The sequence below is a fragment of the Petromyzon marinus genome, chromosome 16, assembly GCF_048934315.1.
Source record: "Petromyzon marinus isolate PM22_M1 ecotype Great Lakes invasive population chromosome 16, UKy_Petmar_22M1.pri1.0, whole genome shotgun sequence".
Taxonomy (NCBI): Eukaryota; Metazoa; Chordata; class Hyperoartia; order Petromyzontiformes; family Petromyzontidae; genus Petromyzon; species Petromyzon marinus.
In genome coordinates, this window is record NC_133682.1 from 694,211 (window position 1) to 714,790 (window position 20,580).

The 20,580-nt window shown below is 55.9% G+C and overlaps 1 protein-coding gene across 1 annotated transcript; it reads right to left on the minus strand.

Moving 5' to 3' along the window:
- Nucleotides 1-1,937: 1,937 nt before the first annotated feature.
- Nucleotides 1,938-18,757, minus strand: LOC116943035 (uncharacterized). Its single transcript, XM_032955643.2, has 10 exons — nucleotides 18,185-18,757; nucleotides 14,072-14,219; nucleotides 9,307-9,396; nucleotides 7,951-8,250; nucleotides 7,349-7,633; nucleotides 6,372-6,572; nucleotides 6,070-6,135; nucleotides 5,885-5,941; nucleotides 5,634-5,705; nucleotides 1,938-4,249 (listed from the first exon to the last, which is right to left on the minus strand). Exons 3-10 carry the CDS (start codon nucleotides 9,350-9,352, stop codon nucleotides 4,113-4,115), a joined length of 1,164 nt encoding a protein of 387 aa, XP_032811534.1. The 5' UTR covers nucleotides 9,353-9,396; nucleotides 14,072-14,219; nucleotides 18,185-18,757; the 3' UTR covers nucleotides 1,938-4,112.
- Nucleotides 18,758-20,580: the final 1,823 nt, after the last annotated feature.

A 20,580-nucleotide genomic window follows, 5' to 3' on the forward strand; every position in this document is an offset into this window, starting at 1 on the left:
TAGCGCCCCCCCCCCCCCCCGAAGCCAACAGCACGAGGTGCCCGTCGGGCAGCAGCAGTCTGGGAGAGCTGCCCCACGGGCGTGCACGCGGGCAAGAGGAGGCGCAGGAGGAGGCGCGCCACCTCCTGGCACGAGGCGAGGAGTTTGATTCTAGAAAAGCCCCGCAAGTGACTCGACAGGGATAGAACCACACAGCAACACCGCCGCCTACTGGCAGCCTGAACCCATCGGCACGTCGGAGCTGCGTTCACTCTGTGTGTGCGTTAGTCTACGGATATCCGGACTTCTCTGTGAGCCTCTGGGTCTCCGTACCATTCTATTGTCTCTTTGCGAGTCTCTGTGTCTCAGTGAGCGTCTAACTCCACGTGCAGGGCGGTACCGCGTGCACCTTTGTGCCGCGCTTAGGGACAGTTGCCACCGGGGGGGTCTCCTATGGTAGTCTGCCGCCGGGAAATGCGATGGTTAAGACAAGTGATTGTAGACGCTGTGAGTTGGTGATGCATTGAAGCGAGCTCCTTATAAGTAGTGCTTACCTGTGCTTACCAGTGGCGGGGGGGGGGGGCGTGAGGCTCTGTGAGCTATCGAGGTCTCCGCAACTCATAAGCCGTCGGTGTGGAGGAGGTCAGTGATGGGTTCCCACGAGGATTGTGAAAACCAGTACGGGTAAACCGGTTACAGTTTTTGTAATCGGTTGCTGGTTCAGAAAATCAGGAAACGGTCGTTTTTTTAAAGTGTAATGTTGGTGACTGAAGTGCTGTGAGTACCCACACTTGACTCCACCATACGTGACCTGCCTATCACAGACCGTGGTGAACCCATTTGTACCACTGAGCGGACAGAGTTTGCGGGGCAGGGCGGGGGAGATTTCAGAATCTACTCCCATTGTTTCAGATGCCGTGCCGGGAGATCGAATGGAACCGCACCCCTCTGGGTCGCAGGTCCAGTCACGTGCTGCTCACCATTACTCCAGCACTGCCGCAGCTTGATTCGTTTCTCGGGGCAAGCGTTCATTTTTATTGTTGGTCATTTATTTATTAACGTGCGGCAATCCGGTAACAGCAGGGCTGGGAATGTGAATAAATGGCTGGGGAACTCATCAATGATTCCCCACACCCCCCACTAGATCTGAGGAGGAGGTTGGCTCGTGTGTCTATGGGTGTCTGTGCGTGTTGTGGGTCTCTGAGCGTGGCTGTCGGTTTTTGTGGATTTCTGTGCGTGCTGTGGGTTTTTGTGGGTCTCTGTTCGTGTCTGTGGATTTCTGTGCGTACCTGTGAGTTTTTGTGGTTCTCTGTTCGTGTCTGTGGGTCTCTGAGCGTGGCTGTGGGTCTCTGTGCGTGCCTGTGAGTTTTTGTGGGTCTCTGTTCGTGGCTGTGGGTCTCTGTGCGTGCCTGTGGGTCTCTGAGCGTGGTTGTGTTTTTTGTGGGTCTCTGTTCGTATCTGTGGGTCTCTGTTCGTGTCTGTGGGTCTCTGTGCGTGCCTGTGGGTTTTTGTGGGTCTCTGTTCGTGTCTGTGGGTCTCTGAGTGTGGCTGTAGGTTTTCTGTGGGTCTCTGTGCGTGTCTGTGGGTTTCTGTTCGTGTCTGTGGGTCTCGCTGAGCGTGGCTGTTTCTGGGGGCCTCTGTGTGTCTGTAGGTCTCTGAGCGTGTCTGTGGGTCCCTGTGCGTGTCTGTGGGTCTCCCTGTTAGTCTAGGGGTCTAGCTGTGAGTCGAATACTACGGTAAAATAAAAAGATGAATCCTTGATTCCTCCCGGCACGCAGTCGGTCGGGTTCAAATTCCCACTCTCACCGCGGCTTCCCGGACCAGTGCCACCACAGGGAAAGCGAGAGGGTGGCGGCCGGGCCCTCGTCCAGCAGTGGATTGCTCCGGGCTGATGGTGGTGGCGGTGATGACGATGATAAGTAAGAGACCACGCCGTCGCCCTGTACGTACAGCGCACGTTGTTGTATGTACAGTACACGTTTATAAAGGCTTCTCTTTCATTTGGCATGAACGTCGTGAGCGATGTCATACATTACACAGGGAACTCGCGTCGTAACACTGATCTCGAGATGTAAGATAACCGTACGTGTGTGTGTGCGCGCGCCTCAGTGCACCTAGCCTGGCACCAGCGCTGTGGTGTACGTGTCCTGTGTGTGTATATATATACACGTGTGATTAAGTAAATCGGCCACGGCTAACATCAGGACCGAGTGATATCTTAACCGGTTCTTTCGGCCTCGCTATATGGACTCAGCTTTAAATGAGTGTCGTGCGTGGTGTGTAAACATCATAGCTGGGGTGACAAAGGCGACCCGGTCGTAGTGTTGGCCACAGCCTCCCCTCGTGTGTCGTATCGGCCTTTAACGGGGTGTCTCGCTGACAGCACTTGCCCCGACGGGCCGTGGAGGCTACACGGGGGATATTTGTGTGCACGTCTGCGTGAGTGCATCCCGTGCCGCGCGGTGTCGCTATTGCAACGCGAGTCCACGGCCCAGACGAGGCTCGCACCCGCGGTGGGCAAAGTCTCGCGTGCTCACCAATCATCGCATTGTCTTCATGGTCAACGAGAGGGGGAGAGAGGGAGTGAAGGCTTATCGCCTCTGCGGTGGGAGTCACACCCAGGTTCTCGGCAGCGAGTCGCCTGTTCACGACACGAGAGACACTCACTCGCCTCTGCCGAATATCCCCGCTGGGTTGTTGGTGTCGAGGGACGCTCGCGCCGTTGCGTCCGAAGTCTGACTGATACGAACGTTCGTATAAAACGTTGGATGATTATAATCTATAGCGAGACGTATTATTTGGTGGTGCTGCTGATTCTGCGTTGGCAGGGGTGCACAAGCACAATCAAAACATCAACACGTTCGTCAACAATAACACTGTGGCCTTATCAAGAAAACTATTCAACAGGGAACGTTTCGGGCAACGGCCCTTCTTCATATCACATACAGAGAGAGGCCAGGAAAGAGAGTTGACGAGAAGAGGGGGAGACTGCGCGTGTATACACAGTGGGCCCTGGGGAGAATTACATTTCAAACAATGTTTCGTGATGAAACCAGTTTTTTTAAATGTGCATCGCAATAGTTGCACTTATCGTAGCTATTGATTAACGCACAGTATTTACGGCTAAATAAACTAATTTATATTCAAGGTGAAAATATGCAATGTTGCAGGCACGATCAACCGAGCAATGCATTCATCCTGGGCCCAGTCACCATGAAACACAATGTCAGCTGCCCCGATTCCTCAGGTGGAGAATTACAGAATGTATGGTAAATTATTTTAGAATTACCCCTGAAATAACTAATTACATTCTTTTAGATTTCCACTCAAACGCACGTGGGGAGACACTCCCCTAACGATTACCACCCTGGTGTACATTCCACATTCCTATGGCAGGTAAAAATAACGTAAAATCACCCGAATAGGCGTGTGTGTCTATTCGAGTTGACTCGAATCTACGAGAGTTGACTGGAGTTGCTCCAATTCCTCCACCACCTCGGGTGGAGTTGATGGGGACTACAGTTGCCTCAGTAGCGGCGCTCCCACGAGTTGCCGAGCTACTCAAGTTCCAGTCACGTCAGTTGATTTGCTCGTCAAGTCATTCGGTCAATACCGCGTTGCTGGCAACATGAATTGGTGATTGGTAACCACAGAAACTAAATGTATAATTCTGGGTTCCCAGCGGCTCTGAATCCTGGGCCAGACGATTCAGGCCGGCCCCGTTCGAGCGAACTCTGGACACACGATCTTGAGCTGCAGGCCTCCAACTCTCTCTCGGGGGCTTATCAACCTGACGGAAGAATTCCGTCTCGGATCACGGAATCTCGGTCTCACGTTCACAACAACAACACCCACACGCCACGCACCGCAGCCGCATCGCCTCGCCACACCGACAACGTCTCATCACACAGCGACTGCGTGGCAGGCCGAGCGAGCGATGTGCGCGCTGAGACGGCGCGGGGTTGTCTGCTTGGTCCAGGGGTGGGGACTTGCGGGAAGAGGGGTGGGGGCTCCGCGTCTCTGCGCCCGTCGCTCCCCGCATGCACGCATCAACAACCCCTTCCCGTCCACGTATCCAGCGAAAAATAAATCTCCGCCACCATTGGCCACCGGGAGGCGCTGCGGGTCACGCGTCACAGGGGCTCGGGCAGCTTGAAGGCGCTCAACTCGTCGTAGGCCGGGCTCTCCGGGCAGCCGCAGCCGCTGTCGATGACGGCGGCGATGGAGTCGGAGGTCGCGGGAGTGGCTCCTGGCGGCGGCGGCGGCGGCACTGCGCACGCGGGAGTCCGTGAGCGCGTCAACCGTGGCGAAGAAGCCAACCCCCAACTGGGCCTTCTCACACGGCTCACGTGGACGACTGTGCTCGGAATGAGCGCAGTGTCTGTCTGGTGGTGCTCGTGAAACGTGTAACTGCGCTAGATGCAGAGGCGCGGGAAATAAAAACAGAGGAGCGCTTGCCAAGGCAGTCGGAACCGACGCAGCTGACAATTGCCCGAGCTCTGTGGTCCTATATTGGGATTTCTGGCCAACTCGTTTAGTGAGTTATGTGGCGCTGCTGCTGATATGGCAATGGGGCACAAGCACAATTAGCAACGACCACTCCAACATATTTGTCACTAACACTGCCCCCCCTCTCCCCACCCCCATCCACCATCCTCTGTATCTCCGTCTTCCCTGATCGCCACTACTCTACCATCTAAAACACATTCATCAATTACACCGTGGCCTTAGCATTCATATATAATGCGCGACGTTTCGGGCAATGGCTTTTCTTCATCGCACATAGAGGACATTGCCCGAAACGTCACCTATTGTGAGAGAGGGAAGGGAGTGTGGAGTGGAAGGGAGGGGGGCGAGGTAGAGGGAGCTGGGGCTAGGGTGGTAGAGGGAGCTGGGGATAGGTTGGTAGAGGGAGGTTGGGGCTAGGGTAGTAGAGGGAGCTGGGGCTAGGGTGGTAGAGTGAGCTGGGGCTAGGTTGGTAGAGGAAGCTGGGGCTAGGATGGTAGAGGGAGCTGGGGCTAGGGTGGTAGAGGGAGCTGGGGCTAGGGTGGTAGAGGGAGCTGGGACTAGGGTGGTAGAGCGAGCTGGGGCTAGGGTGGTAGAGGGAGCTGGGGCTAGGGTGGTAGATGGAGGTTGGAGCTGGGGTAGTAGAGGGAGGTTGGAGCTGGGGTGGTAGAGGGAGGTTGGGGCTAGGGTGGTAGAGGGAGGTTGGAGCTGGGGTGGTAGAGGGAGGTTGGGGCTAGGGTGGTAGATGGAGGTTGGAGCTGGGGTAGTAGAGGGAGCTGGGGCTAGGGTGGTAGAGGGAGGTTGGGGCTAGGGTGATAGAGGGAGCTGGGGCTAGGGTGGTAGAGGGAGGTTGGAGCTGGGGTGGTAGAGGGAGCTGGGGCTAGGGTGGTAGAGGGAGCTGTGGCTAGGGTGGTAGAGGGAGCTGGGGCTAGGGTGGTAGAGGGAGCTGGGGATAGGGTGGTAGAGGGAGCTGGGGCTAGGGTGGTAGAGGGAGCTGGGGCTAGGGTGGTAGAGGGAGCTGGGGCTAGGGTGGTAGAGGGAGCTGGGGCTAGGGTGGTAGAGGGAGGTTGGGGCTAGGGTGGTAGAGGGAGGTTGGAGTGGAGGGGAGAGGGGAGGGGGGTTGTAATGGGTGGGGCTAGGGAACTGACCTGCAGTCCCGGGCAGGGATCTCTTCATGACCTCGTACACGGTCAGCTCGTGCGTCTCGCCCGCGCGCTTCCCTGTGCGGCACGCGCGGCGGAGGGTCAGGTTCAGAGCGAGTCGAGTCACCGATCGACGTTCACGATTCTCAACGTACCACGAGATAAGCGTGGAATCCCGTGCGTGAGCATCGATTTGGGGGATTAAGGACCGAATTGAAGACGACAACGTCACGAAGATGGTGATGAGGATGTCTCACCGTTTGCTTTCATGACGTTGTCGATGTTCTCGTAAATCGGGTTGTGCTGCCCGACATCTGAAACACAGGTGGAAACTCCCTCGCTATCGAGTCCTCGAGTTCGTGAGCAACTTGACCAATGAGTCTGTGAGTCTGTGAGCAATTTGCCCGTGAGTGAGTTTGTGCCCTGCCCTAGGGGAGCTCACCTCTGCCCTCTGGAGCTCGCCCCATAGACTCGTACGCGTTGTCCAGGTTCAGTTCCCCCGTAGGGTCTAAGGCGTGGCAAGGGCGGGGACAGCAGAACAAAACATTAAATTAGTGTAATTAATTCACACTTTCACTTGGAAATTCCCTTGAGACAGAACGTCTCATCCGATCTGACAGAAACGGGGTCTTGACGAATGCGTCGAGGGTTTGTTTCTTATTCTCTCATCTGCAAGGCTGTCCAGCAGTGCGTCAATTACAACATTGACGCGTACACAGCGAGCACGGCCAGGCCTAGCCGCACCTTTCTCATCGCGGTGGTGGCGGCCGCGCCGCGTGAGGAGGCACGCGGTGAACGCCACGGCCGCCACGAGGCAGCAGGCGGCGAGCATCGAGAAGAGCGCGAGCTGCAGCACTTGGCCGCGCACCGTCGGCATGCTTGTCGTGGTGGTCGGGAACGGCACCGTCGTCACGTTGATGCACGCGGGGAGCGAGTTGCTCTTGCCTGGTAGAGGGGGGGGGGGGCACGGGGAGGTTGGCGAGGCACACAAAGAGAGACACCGGGAAGGGATCGGTCTGCAGAGCGAGACGCGGAGGGAGACGCGGGGAGAGACACCGCGGCCACGGGGAGCAGACGTGGAGCGAAAAAAATCGACAGGGAGACGCGGAAAGACACGGGGAGGCGCGGGGAAGTACGAATAGACACCGGAGACGCGGGAGACGCGGAGCGCGCGAGGGTTAATGAAGCGCTCGATGCGCGCTGATGACGGCGGCACGGCTCGCCATTGATTCGTGGCGAGTGCGAGAGAAGTGCGGCCGCTGGCCGCGTTTATGGCCTCAGCCACGAGTTAGCAACGCGGCCCCGTGAAGAGCGAACGCCTCTTGGGACGAGGGTGGAGTGCGGTGTCGATGTTGTTATTAGTGATGGTAGTCGCGAGGGTTGTGGTGTGCCTATCCTGGCACAAGGGCCCTGGCGACGGCATCGCCACTTAGTGGCGAACGGCGACTGTGATACTGTCTTATTGTTGTTACCCTCGTTGCTGGGTAAAGGTGGGTATCATTCGTGGTGGCATTGTGTTGGTGATGGTATTGCGTTGGTGATATTGTAGTAGGGTGGAGTTGGCCATACATCCCAATATAGGACCGCAGAGCTTGGCCAATTGTTAGTCGCAACCGCTTTGGCTGCCTTTTCCCACGCCTCTAAATTTTTTGTAACTCTATTTTACATGGAACTGCGGGGGGCGGTGGTGGTGGGTGGGGGGGGGACTAAGCGTTGCTCACCATCCTTGTTGACGCAGTACTCCGAGGTGTGCCTGGACAGCCCATTGACGGAGCACGTGTAGAGGCCCAGGTCCTGGAAGCTCACGGCCAGGATGGTGATGTTGCTGCCGTCCTCCGTCAGCCTCGAGGGGGGCACGCGATTCCCCTTGAACCACCACACGAAGGTGGGCACCGCGCGCGAGAACTGCAGGGCGCGAGCGCTCCCCTGGCAGGAAAGCACCAAGCTGCGTCCGAGCGTCACGGCGCCGTGCGGCTCCGCGCGCAGCACCACGTCCGCCAAGCACGCTGCGCGGGGTGGGGGGCGAGAGAGAGAAGGGGGGGGGGGGTCTCTGTGTGAGTTTACTGGTCTCTATATAAATCCTCTGATTTCTGTGAGTCTATAATTCTCGATGTGCGTCTGTGGGTCTCTGCGTGAGCCTTTGGATGTCTTTGCTAGTCTGTGGTTTTCTACGTGAATACACGGGTCTCAACGTGTGTACGTGGGTCTCTACGCGACTTTCTCCCTACACTAGTCTACAACTCTGTCTCTTTGTGCATGCTAGGATGGATGAGAATTTGACTCGACCAATCGTTGTTGTGCACGATGACGACGCGGCGCGCACCGGGTCTCACGACGAGCTCCACCTCGCGCCTCTCCACGCCGCCGGGCATCTCGAAGAGGAGCGAGCCCGTGTCGCTCGACTTGAGGTCGCGCAGCTCCAGCGAGCAACTGCTGGGCGGCGCCTGTCGGAAGAGCGTGCGCGCCGCGAACTTCACGCTCGCGTCCGCGTGGCCGTTGCAGACCGGGTGGTGCGGGATCCACTTCCACGTCACCTCCGTGAAGTTGGGCCGCACGGCGCAGTCCAGCGTCACCGAGAAGCCCTCGGCCGCCACCACCTGCTCCGGCTTGCTCCAACAGCAGCCTGGTGGGGACGGGGGAGGGGGGGGACCGAGGGCCGTCACGACCACGACACGCAGCCGTTCGCGTGTCCCTGCGACTCTGCCTTGTAACACTCCGTATCTCTCTCGAGCTAGGGCGAGTGATAACAACTCAGCATATTCGCCAATAACACTTGTGTGTGGCCTTGCAAGGATAATAGAGACTGTACTATTTGTCGTTTTGGGCAATGGTCCTTCTCCAGAGTTACTTCCGCGGCAGACTTCTTACAGGAAGACGCAATCTAATTTACATACGGGCAGCTCGTATCTTTTAGCTAAACGTCTAATAGTGTTTGTGTGGGTGCGTCTCGTGCTGTCAAACACACGCTTGGAGCCTCATTGATTTGTACCAAAACGTTTAAGCTGTTTCACTGATTCCTATGGCACTCCCCCATGGGACATTCCCTGCATTTCGACAAACGTGTGTGCGAAGCTGTTGTGCACGCGGTGAACAAACAAGCCCAGGCGCGTCAAGGACACTGACACGATACGTAATGGAAGCGCAATAACAACAGGAGAACGTGTGTTTATAATGGGCAACGTTCTGGCAATAGAAGGCGACGTTTTAGGCGATGACCCTTCTTCATAGCGCGTGGGTCATGAGTCACACCGCATACAGGAGTCTGACGGGGCCCGCCCTTAACGTAAACACGCGCACGCGACTAGGGGCGGTGTGGGGGAGGCGGGGGGGAGACGACGCGAGGGGGGGGGGCTGTGTTGGGTGGGGGGCGTTCGGGAGGAGAGGGCGCTCAGCGCAATAAGTGACGCGCTCGTCTTCCGGTCAAGAGTGGCTGAAGATAAACGACCGGTGGCTGTCGGAGATGACCCGACGAGAGCTCGATGCGATTGACGGCAGTGATGCCGAAACGGTGACCCGTTTATGCTGCTACCGATGATGACAGTGGTGGTGGTGGTGCTGATGATGATGATTATGAAGGGCGTTGGTATGGTGATGCTGCTCTGGACATCCGATTCGACTGTTGCGTGGGAAGCGATTAGGGTGATAAACATTCACTTGGGGGAGAGGTCGTGGCGCTCACCTGAGCCGAGGGCTCCCATGACGAGCAGGACCCACAGAGGCGCCATGGGCCAGGGATCCAACCGGTTGCCTCCAAACTCCGCGCCTTCACCTAAACACAAGGGTAGACACCAGCAGGGTAAGAGCAGCGGGCGGAAACGCGGATTTACTCGGGTATCATAGCAGGCTAGATGTCAGAATCTACTCACGTTACTTTACAGCCCTTCCTCAATCCACCGCTGGATGAAGGCCTCCCCGCGTGTTGGTCGTGGGAGTTGATAAGTTAACACGGACACGCGGCCACACACACACACGATGCAGTGCTCATGCGAACATGTGGCCGTGCCGTAGTGAGAAGTCCAATCAAGGACGGAACAAGAACACCGCACGGTCACGAAATCTTCGCTGCTTTAAATAATGAGCACAGTTTGCCGTGTTCTCTGTTGGTTAATTCAATAATGCATGCAGAGACGAGCACGGTGGGTAACTGAACAGTAAAACGATGTCACATCATAAAAACAATGATGCCAACTTGTAGCGCGCTGCCACCGTTGCACAGAATTCAATCGCTCGTCGTTCTTGCAGAGAGAGAAGACGGCTCAGAGAGGGAGGACGGCTCAGAGAGAGAGAGGACGACTCAGAGAGAGAGAGAGGAGGACTCAGAGAGAGAGGACGGCTCAGAGAGAGAGAGGACGACTCAGAGAGAGAGGACGGCTCAGAGAGAGAGGACGGCTCAAAGAGAGAGGACGAATCAGAGAGAGAGAATGGACGACTCAGAGAGAGAGGACGAATCAGAGAGAGAGAGAACGACTCAGAGAGAGAGGACGCCTCAGAGAGAGAGGACGAATCAGAGAGAGAGAAAGGACGACTCAGAGAGAGAGAGGACGAATCAGAGAGAGAGAGAACGACTCAGAGAGAGAGGACAACTCAGAAATAGAGAGGGCGGCTCAGAGAGAGGACGACTCAGAGAGAGAGAGAGGACGACTCAGAGAGAGAGAGGACGACTCAGAGAGAGAGGACGACTCAGAGAGAGAGGACGGCTCAGAGAGAGAGGACGAATCAGAGAGAGAAAGGACGACTCAGAGAGAGAGGACGACTCAGAGAGAGTGGACGGCTCAGAGAGAGAGGACGAATCAGAGAGAGAGAAAGGACGACTCAGAGAGAGAGGACGAATCAGAGAGAGAGAGAGAACGACTCAGTGAGAGAGGACGCCTCAGAGAGAGAGGACGAATCAGAGAGAGAAAGGACGACTCAGAGAGAGAGAGAGGACGAATCAGAGAGAGAGAACGACTCAGAGAGAGAGGACAACTCAGAAATAGAGAGGGCGGCTCAGAGAGAGGACGACTCAGAGATAGAGGACGACTCAGAGAGAGAGAGGACGACTCAGAGAGAGAGAGGACGACTCAGAGAGAGTGGACGGCTCAGAGAGAGAGGACGACTCAGAGAGAGAGGACGGTTCAGAGAGAGAGGACGACTCAGAGAGAGAGGACGACTCAGAGAGAGAGGACGACTCAGAGAGAGAGGACGACTCAGAGAGAGAGGACGACTCAGAGAGAGAAGACGGTTCAGAGAGAGAGGACGACTCAGAGAGAGAGGACGACTCAGAGAGAGAGGACGATTCATAGAGAAAGAGAACGACTCAGAGAGAGAGGACAACTCAGAAATAGAGAGGACGACTCAGAGAGAGAGGACAACTCAGAGGCGCCACAAGAAGGATCCACGTACGAGCGGGAAGGCGGCAGCTGCAGTAGCCACGCAGAGTCTAAATGCGACCTCCTCGAAAGGCGCCGTACAGAGAACAACACGCGTCTTCATTTGAGAGAGGCGGCTACAACAGGTATCTGTGTGCCAGTCTGCGCTTCTTGACGTGTAGTTGGGTATCTGTGTGCGCCAATGAAATACAACGTGTATTTATTTTATATATACACACAGTACTACACTGTGTGTATACATAGAAGATCGTTTACGAAAGAAGGTCTTGAGGCTGCCTGCACGTGAACGGGGGCAGGGAATCGACCGCACGATTGGCTGAGAAGGGGAGTTCAGGATTGAGTGGGGGGTGTCAGCAGTCCGGAACGAGCGACCTTCCACCCCTGGGGTAGGGGGGGGGGGTGCTAGGATGAGGTCCCCCCCCCCCCAAGACGTTTCTACAGAAACAGCCGCGCGTGTGGGGGCCGCCAAAGGCCGCGGCGAGGCCGGGGTTTCCACTCGTCACGCCCTGTCCAGGAGTCGCTGCGAGATAAGAGGCGGACTCGCTGTTCATTAACGCGTCGCGTGAATTGGGCGAGGTTGTTTGTTCTACGAGTTTGGGTGAAAATTTACTCCGAGATGTTCATCGAAGTGAATTCCAAATTGCAGCAGTGCAAGGGAGGAAGCGGAAAGAGACGTGAGGCGACCTGCAGTGTGGTGAGTGAGTGAGTGGGTGAATTCGTGTGTTTTTTTTACTGAATTATGGCTAATGCATGAATGAGTGGGAGAGCGAGTTACGAATGGGTGAGTGTGTGTGGTGTTTAGACGTGTAGCATGGTGAATGAGCGGGTGGCTTGTTTTGACCTACAGTGTGGTGGTGGATGGTGGTGGTTGAACACCCAGTGTGGTGAAGTTTGGTACAGGCCTCACCAATTTCTCGACATTGGAGGAAAAGTCCACGAGTCAAATTCTCGGGCACGGTGGCCACGGTCGGAGCGCGTTGTGGTGGCGACTGCAATTGGGAAACGTGCCGACGAATCCGACGTCTCGAGTACCAAGCAGCGGGACACGCGGGCGTCTGCGTCTCACGCGGTTCGCGTGGGTGCCACGGTTCCCGGCAGCCGGGCCGAGTTAGCGGCGTAACCCGGGGCAGGTGTCAGACGCCCCCCCCCTCAGCCCCTGCCTCCCCGGGCGTGAGAGCCGGAGAGAAAAACAAGGGCGTGATCCCCCCCCCTCCTCTCCCGCCCCCCATAAGCAATAACAACAACAGCAACACCAGCAGCAGCACCAGTGCCAGCACCAGCGCCAGCACCATTCAAGACAATGATCCCCCGTGTAACATTAACATACCGTTGGGGCAAGTTCTGTTTGCGAGCACCTATGAAGGCCAACACGCAACATGAGGAGGTTGGTAGTCGGCACCTCGCACGGCCGCATTTGTCTCCCTAATGGCGATTTTTACCCACTGCACCAGGTGCTCATTTGAGGTTGAGTTGACCTAGGAGAGGCCCAGGACCAGCTCAGATAATCGTCACTGGTGTTGGCCTTGAGTAGGAATCGAACTTGGGTGGCCGGGTTCGTAGCGCTGCGGCCAGCACTATTACCACCAACCACAACCGCCATTCGCCACGAAGTGGTGGTGAACTCACCACTGCGCTTGTGCCAGGCTATGTGCACGTTAAGGCCACGTGAAGTGTCGAGCGCCGCGCCGGCAGAAGGTCACAGGGCAGATTCACAATCATCACCACTGTCAGCAGCACCACCACCACCATGAACCCTGCCCCACCCATGCACTTCCTTTCCACTGACTTCTGTAATTATTGCGCCCTACTGCTTCCTTGCGCCGTGCAGGCCTTCATTAGAAACCCCTCGCCACTTGCGCCACGCCGACCCCAAAATACCCGGCCGGAAGCACCCGGGCTGGCGCGACGGGGCGCCTGTCAACGCGGCGAGTGGGAGACTCAGGGGGTCACTCAGGGCCACGCGCTCAAGGTCACCTCCATCCCCCTCCCCCGTGACGCCCCCACGCGGGACCCTCCAAGTGCGCGGACCCCGTTAACGCCACACGCTGTTGCCTCTGCGACTCAGATATGAGCGGGGTCAGATCTTGGGAGGCTTAGAGAGGGATGGGATTGGGGGTGCAGTGTGGGCTAACGCAGCCCGAACAGCAGAGGATAGCAATGGGCCCAGCTGGGAATTGAGGTGGTCACCTGGGAGTAGCGGGGAGCCACGGGGAACCAGAACGAGTGTCAAATTCATGACTCAGAATGAACATCAAATTCCCCACCCCAGTGGTGTTCAAGTCGCGTTATAGAGACAAAGTTGGGCAGAGAATTGAGATGCGCTCCCAGGTTTGAGAGAGAGAGCCCAAGAGATCAAGATAGATGTGCTTTACACGGCCTGATGGTAATTACATTAAACAAATTCGGGTGGTCAGACGTCTCGCCTTTAGAGTGTCTCTCCCTCAAGTGGAGGCCCTTCTGCCAGAAGCGGCATGAGCCGGCACTTGCAGGGCTGTGCCTTTGTCTAGTACCCTTCAGTGCACAGTGCAACGCAGGTTCATGTAGAGGCTCAACGCAGCTGCATCCGTACGGAAACTATCGAATTTATGGACACGACCCTACTACCCAGGACAAGTCCTAGTCAGAGGCAAATTCCAGACACACGCGGAGTTATGTTAAAGTCGCGAGCGGGTGGAGGCTCTGAGTAAATCTCACGGAATGCGCCCGATCTCGTCTGGGTCTCGGAAGCTAAGCAGACTTGAGCCTGGCTAGAACTCGGATGAGTGTGACTCCCGCCGTGCACACACGCATGGTGCTGCTATAGGGCTGCTGTGCCGACGGCATCAGACGGCAGTGCAGCCAGATCCATTGATGAACTGTACTGCTCTCTGCACCCCACGCATTCGCTCCTCCGCCTTCACCGACTTGCACTGACCACCGTGATGAACTGCAATCAACCACCGCCTCCCCACCCCCATGGCCCGCACGGCGTGAGGGTTGTTTGAGGCCTTAATTCAGCAGTGGAATGACCACGACTGATGACGATGATGATGGCAATGTGTTGGGTAATGTCCCGTTAGGTTGTGGACAGCTCACCCGTCCGGCGGCTTGCGCTTCCCTCCTCCCGGGCGTCCTGCTCAGCCGTCCCTGTGCGGGGTGGGTACTGGCGAAGGGCCGGCCGTTAAACGTCGGACGTCGAGTCGCGAGGCAGCCACGGGTCAGTGAGCACGCGGAGTCGCAGAGTCTACGGGGCGGACGAAAGAGGCAATCAGCTGGGGCGAGGCAACGACGCGATCCGGAGAGCGCCTCTGCTCTCTCCTGCGAGTGGAGTGGGGGGAGGGATGGGAGTGGGAGGCGGCGGTGGGGGCAGGGAAGAGGCGGCTGGGGGGAGGTGAAGCGCTGCCGCTCGGCTGGAGCTGTCGGGGTAGCGGGACTGAGTCCGCGCGGGGGCAATTGAGGAGGAGGAATTTCCGTGGACGGCCACACGAGTGAAGAAGCGACGACACGGTGCGCAAACAGTTTAGTCTGGACGTGTAAACAAAGACGGACGGACGCACGCGCCCGGGGGGGGGGGGGGGGGGGCGGTGTGTCCAAGGGGCGGGGAGGGGAGGACACGGCTCCCGCCCACGGGAGGGGGTGAAGGGGCCCGGGACTTGAGAGCTCGCGGCTGGAGTTTTCGAGACCGATGAGGAGGTTCACCTCGTTCGCCCAGTGTCAACGGCAGCAGCAGCAGCAGCATTAACATCAGAAATAGCAACAGCAGCGGAATCATCAAAAGCATCATCAACACTAATAACAGCGTCATATTCATCAGCAGCAACATCAGTAAGGAGACCCTTTGTCGCTAGTGTCATTACCACCAACAGCAGGAGTAGCAGTGTTATCGTCATTAACATAATCATCGTCATAACGATCGTAATCATCACGATCTTCATCACGAGAATCAGTAAAAACAGCGGTGGCGGTGTCATCGTTATCATCATCATCACGATCATCATCACGATCATCAACATTAACCCTCCCGAGGATAAGAGCTTTTAGAAGCAAGAGAATCACGCCGGAAGTTGGAGTCAGCAGCGAGCAAGGAGGAGGGAGGGGGAGTCATGGTGGAGGGGGGGGTCAGTGGGGGGGAGGAGTGGTGGGGGGGGAGTAGTGGTGGAGGGGGCGGGGCGTGGTGGGGGGGGAGCAGTGGGGGGGGGTCTGTAGCAAGGATGGGGGCTGGGGGGTGTGCACGGTGGTTGACGAGTGAAGTGGTGGAGGGGGTGGGGGCGAGTGGAGGGGGGGGAAATGTAGCTGGATGTGTAATTTTTTGTATTCGCGGAATCGATACGCGGAGCTGCGGATAAGAGCCGTGATGGAGCCCTCACTCGGTAGGGCGAGATGTCGAGACTCTCACCCAGCTCCGAGAAACACTCGCACTCTTACACACAGACAAAGATTCCCCTTATAGCCTTCACAGGCTGTTGCGGCAAGTGCTGTTAGCGAGCACCTATGAAGGCCGGCATTTCACACGAGGGGGTGGATGTCCAGCACCACGCCCGGTCGCCTTTGTCTATCGTCAGATACTCGTTTTTGAGGCTGAGTTGACCTAGGGGAATCCCAGGGACGATTCAGATAATCGTCACTGGGGTTGGCCGTGAGCAGCGCGCTATTTATCCCAGAAAGCCTCACGGAGTCTCCAGGCTCTGTTTGAGGCGGTCCTGCTAATTGGATGTTTGGCCGCAGACAAGTCCCACATATACGAGGAAAATGCCATTCAAAGCTCCGCACAGATTGATTTAATAATCCGTTAAAGTAGTAAACCAGGCACAACCCCGCTTAGTTTCCGAAATATGACGAGATGGTGGATCGGAGGCGATGATGATGAATTGATGTTGATGATGATGTTATTGAATTGATGTTGATGATGTTGGAATTGATGTTGATGATGATGATGTTATTGAATTGATGATGTTGCTGATGTCCTACGACATGCCAAACTGTCAGCGAGATAATTGATCTAAACACCATGGTGGCAGGACTCTCTTTAAACACAGTCTTGATCCTCCGTTAAAATTTCCTGGGTACGATGAAATGCATAGTTGTTGTTATTGTTAAATGAGTGGGGCGGTGACGTCAGGTAGCAGTGGAAATTCGAAGCAGAGGTAGGGAGGCGGTGCTGGTCGAGCTGTCGATGGGGCGATGTGGGGGGCGAGGGAGAACGTTTGTGGGGGGGGGGGGTTGGGTCGCTTCTTGTGGTGTTGGGGGGGGCTCAGAGGGAGCGCCGTGCAAGCACAAATCGCATTCTGCTCCCATCTCAAGGCTGAGCGCGAGCGCCTCAATCTCACTCGGCTCCGATTAAATATTCATGACGACAATGGGGCGAGTGCTGTGAGCGAGCACGTTCCGATATGAGGAAGCCACTGGACTGACTGGAGCTATGCACTTGTAAATCATCTCGATGATGAGTTTTGTCTTTAGTGTTGTTGTCCTTCCCCCGCACCTCCGGTTCGACCGGTTGGCCACGTACGGTGCGAAAGAAGTGGAAACTCCACGGTCGGTTACTCATTTGAGGCTGCTTTGACCTATAAGAAGTCCAGATAACAGGTTTCAGATAAAGCGCATGACTGATTTTGGGCATGACCGGGAATTGAACCCAGACGGCCGGTATCGTACACCGGAGCGCTAACCGCTGCGCCACCGCTCACCTCATGAATCTATATTTAGTATCACATACGTGCGGTACAGTACACGAGTGTTGCCGCACTACATGTTCGACATTCAGCATCAGCAGCAGTATCCATGGTGAATCTCCACTGCTGGATGATGGCCTCCCTACGCCGTCACCATCCCTCACAATGCATCACTGCTGCCATACATCTCACCCGCACTTATTCACGAATGTCATTGCTCCATCTCCGCCGTGGTTGTCCTCTTTGGACGCATTCTACCCTTAGCCGCGTCGTTCCATCAGTCCGATACACACGGGTACGAGGTAAAGGCGCAGCCCTGCAAGTGCATGCTCACTCCACTGCTAGCGGAAGCGCCTCCTCTTCTACGCAAACCAGACCTCTTGGAAGAGGTGTCATTACCCACACTTTACGCCACCGCGCGCGACCTGGCGATCACAGACTGCGGTGAGCCCATGTTGACTGCTGGGTGAACAGCGGTGGGTAAGTTCATGTCCAGTCGACGATCATCGTGGCTGCAAGAAAACGGCTCCAAGTTTGTCAAATTCTAAAATCATCCCACGAAAGATCTCGATTAGGATCTCACTCACAGCAGCAAACACCGGCCCATACCGGCAGACGAATGACCACGTGTCACTCTTGCAAACGAGAGCCATCCGGGTCTCTTGAGTTATCGTCTGGATAAACAAAATCAACTCGAAACCTGAACACACTCAATCACTCGTCATCTCATTTAGTTTACTTATCCACCATCTCACCCCCAACCCCCAACTCATTCACCCACTATTCATTCACTCACCCATCCACTCACTCGTTCAGTCACTCTTGCAAACAAGACGCATTCTGGTCTCGCCCCGGTCAAACAAAATGAAGTGAAACTTTACTGGGACCCCCAATCACAGGAAGGCACCCAGCAATAGCTACTGGTGCAGCACAGCGCGCGTGACGCAGAGTCCTCGCTCGCGTCCTCGCGGAGGGGTCCAAACGCATCGCATCAGATTGGCAATTTGCCCCCGAGATTGAATGATAATGCCCCCCAAAAATCCCATACTTTCTCAATCAACAATAATCCCCACTGAATATAAACACATTCGCCCGTAACGCGTGGAACCTGGTCTTCTCACCCGGGTAACCGATCCATTGGTCACATTGGCACCTCTGAGAATAAACACAAGTTCGGTGGGTGGCGGGGGGGAAATCCCACGTTCCTATGACGGGGTATAATGTTATCTATTCGACGACCATTGTTGACTTCCCCACAAAGTAGTATTCATTGTATCCACCCTGGATGGATGATGGGTTGAGTCAACCCCCAACCAGGATTTAAATGGTTTGGTCATGGAATACGACTTCAACACACCGAGCGAATCTCAAGACGCTGTGCAGAAACAGCAGGCTTGTTGACTTACACTGCAGAGGGGGGTAGGCAGGGGAAGTGAGGGAGATTGCGCGACCTTCCCGAGTGAGGGTTCCTTGATTGCGTTGCTGCTGCTACTGCCACTGCTGCCACTGCTGCCACTGCTGCTGCTACGGGGGGTACCTTAATGAGCGAGATGCTCCGGAGGGCGGTCGTGGAGGACTCGCTGGTGCAGCCGCGTCCAGATGTTGAGCGCGAGACGTCGCGGAGCGCTGGCCGTGAGGGAGTCTCTCTCCCTCTCCACCTTCTCTCTCCACCTTCTCTCTACCTCTGTGCGAGTGCGTGGGGGGGGGGGGAGTCGGTGCGCGAACCCAGACGCACCGTCGGCTGCGGTCGCGTGCGAGCGACTGCAGCGATAACAGCCGCGACGCATTCACTGCTCGCAGGTAGCGTGGCACGGCTTGTGGTGGTGGTGGCGGCGCCTGGGGGGGGTGGTGGTGGTGGTGACGTCGCGGCCGCACTCTGCAGTGTCCTCCCCCCTCTTCCTCGCAGCTCAAACCAACCTCCAGCTTAGCTCAGCCAACCCGACGTTCTCACCACCCATCCCGAACTTCGCGCGACTGAACTACGCGTGTGCAGAGAGAGAGAGAGAGTATCTACTCTGGCGACGACTAACGCTTAAATACTTGAGTATATACACAGACGCGCGCGTGGTCGCAACCGTGCATACATTCATTCATACATCCACCCACACGCGCTATCTCACGAACTCAAAAGGAAAATGTGAATGCGTCACGGTGGTTTTGAAGAACTTCTTGTTTCTGGCATTTGCCTCCTCTGATCTGGGTCATACAGCCGGCCAGCTGGGTCATTATTTAAAGCCGCGGTTTGCACCCAATTCCACCTCTTCCTCGCGACTTCCATCACCCTCCCAGCGCCGCCGCTTCCTCCACGCACCCCTCTGAGTCGCCCCGCGCGACGCGTGATCACACGGAGGAGAGAGTTCAACGTTGTCGCTTTACCACTCGTCGTGCCGGTGAACCCGTCCTCGTGAACCATGTTGGGTGCACGCACGAGACCTAACAAACGAAGTGAAAGAACCTCAAGGGCCCCTCGGATTTTCATGGACAATTTGGATGTTCCGTAAAAATCAACACGATTTCCGATCCTGATAAACATACAAATCCAATCAACATAACAAATCGAACTGTTATCATCTCTGCCACGTCGACATCTTCCTGCTCTTGTTTTACTACGCATCTTTCTTTTGCCTACATCTCACATTTCCCTAACACTTACTCCTCTTTCTTTTGTCCACATTTTTCTAATTTCGCTTCATCTATATTCATTACCCACATCTCCTTTATCACATTTTGGCATCTCACTATGAGTTTATTAATTGAATGCGCGGGGGGTGGAGGGTTTGTGACGGTGGGCAAAATAAATTCTGCTTAAGGCGACCCCTCAATGGGGGCCAACACCACCGCCACTGCTGCTGAACGATGCAGTGGCGACTCTTCACCTTGAGACCAGGACCCACCGTGACGCTGATCTGCCCACTGACCATCGCCGTTGCTGCGTCTCAGATGCGGCTGTCATTCTTCCACTGTGGTGGTGGTGGGCGTGCACCTTGGACCCCATTCAAACCCAGCTGTTGGAAGTTGCAAGCGAGAATGAATTTTAATCGCTCGAAGCCGGGGTTGGCACCATCCACACCTCCTCCTGATACCGAGGGGAAATGCGTGAGGTTCATCACTGCAGCTCACACAGCCGCTGGGAACCCAGTCCACACATCCCCAGAAGCCCTGGCTCACTGCAGGAGATCCAGCGACATGAGACAAAGCAGCTGGCCTATTCTCACAATTCACTATTTTTAATCAAAATATTTAACCTGGATACACCTTTGTAATAACATATTACGCATAATATTAACACTTACTAAGTTGTCCAGTAAAGCCATGCTAAGTTCTATAGGCATATTTTTCAGGAGGGCCCTACCTTGGTTTGTTTTATATTAAGACGTGTTCAGCTAATACACGATGAGTGTTTAGCATTGGGAAGAAACCCACGCCTTGCGCGACGGGGCAACACTCTATCCCCATAAGATGGAAACAGACGGAGATGAGTCCACTTGCTGTACCACCCTCTCCTGGGGATCCAGCAGCATGGTACCTCCTCAACGTCCACGGCTACGGAGTTTCACAACATCTGTGTGTGCCGTAATCCACCAACCCTCGCTGCTGCCTCCACAGGGCTGGGTCGCACAGGCAGCCACGAGCGTGGTCACTGCCACCCGGCTATGGGGTTGATCGTCTTCACGGCTATCCAGGGTGCCAGTTGACGCACCCATGGGCAACACGAAGTGGCACCAATATAACACAAGCACAATTTCCGAGGTCTGAGAATGACGCTAATGGCAGCCTTCATTCAGTGGTTCGGAGAGCCGAGCGGCGCTGCACGGACCAGTGGAGATGGAAACCGCCCTCGACAGCTCGCCATCACAAACCACCTATTTATCGCATCGCCACCCCATTCACCGGCTTCAAGGATCTCTGGAGTCCGCACCTCCAAGAAACAAC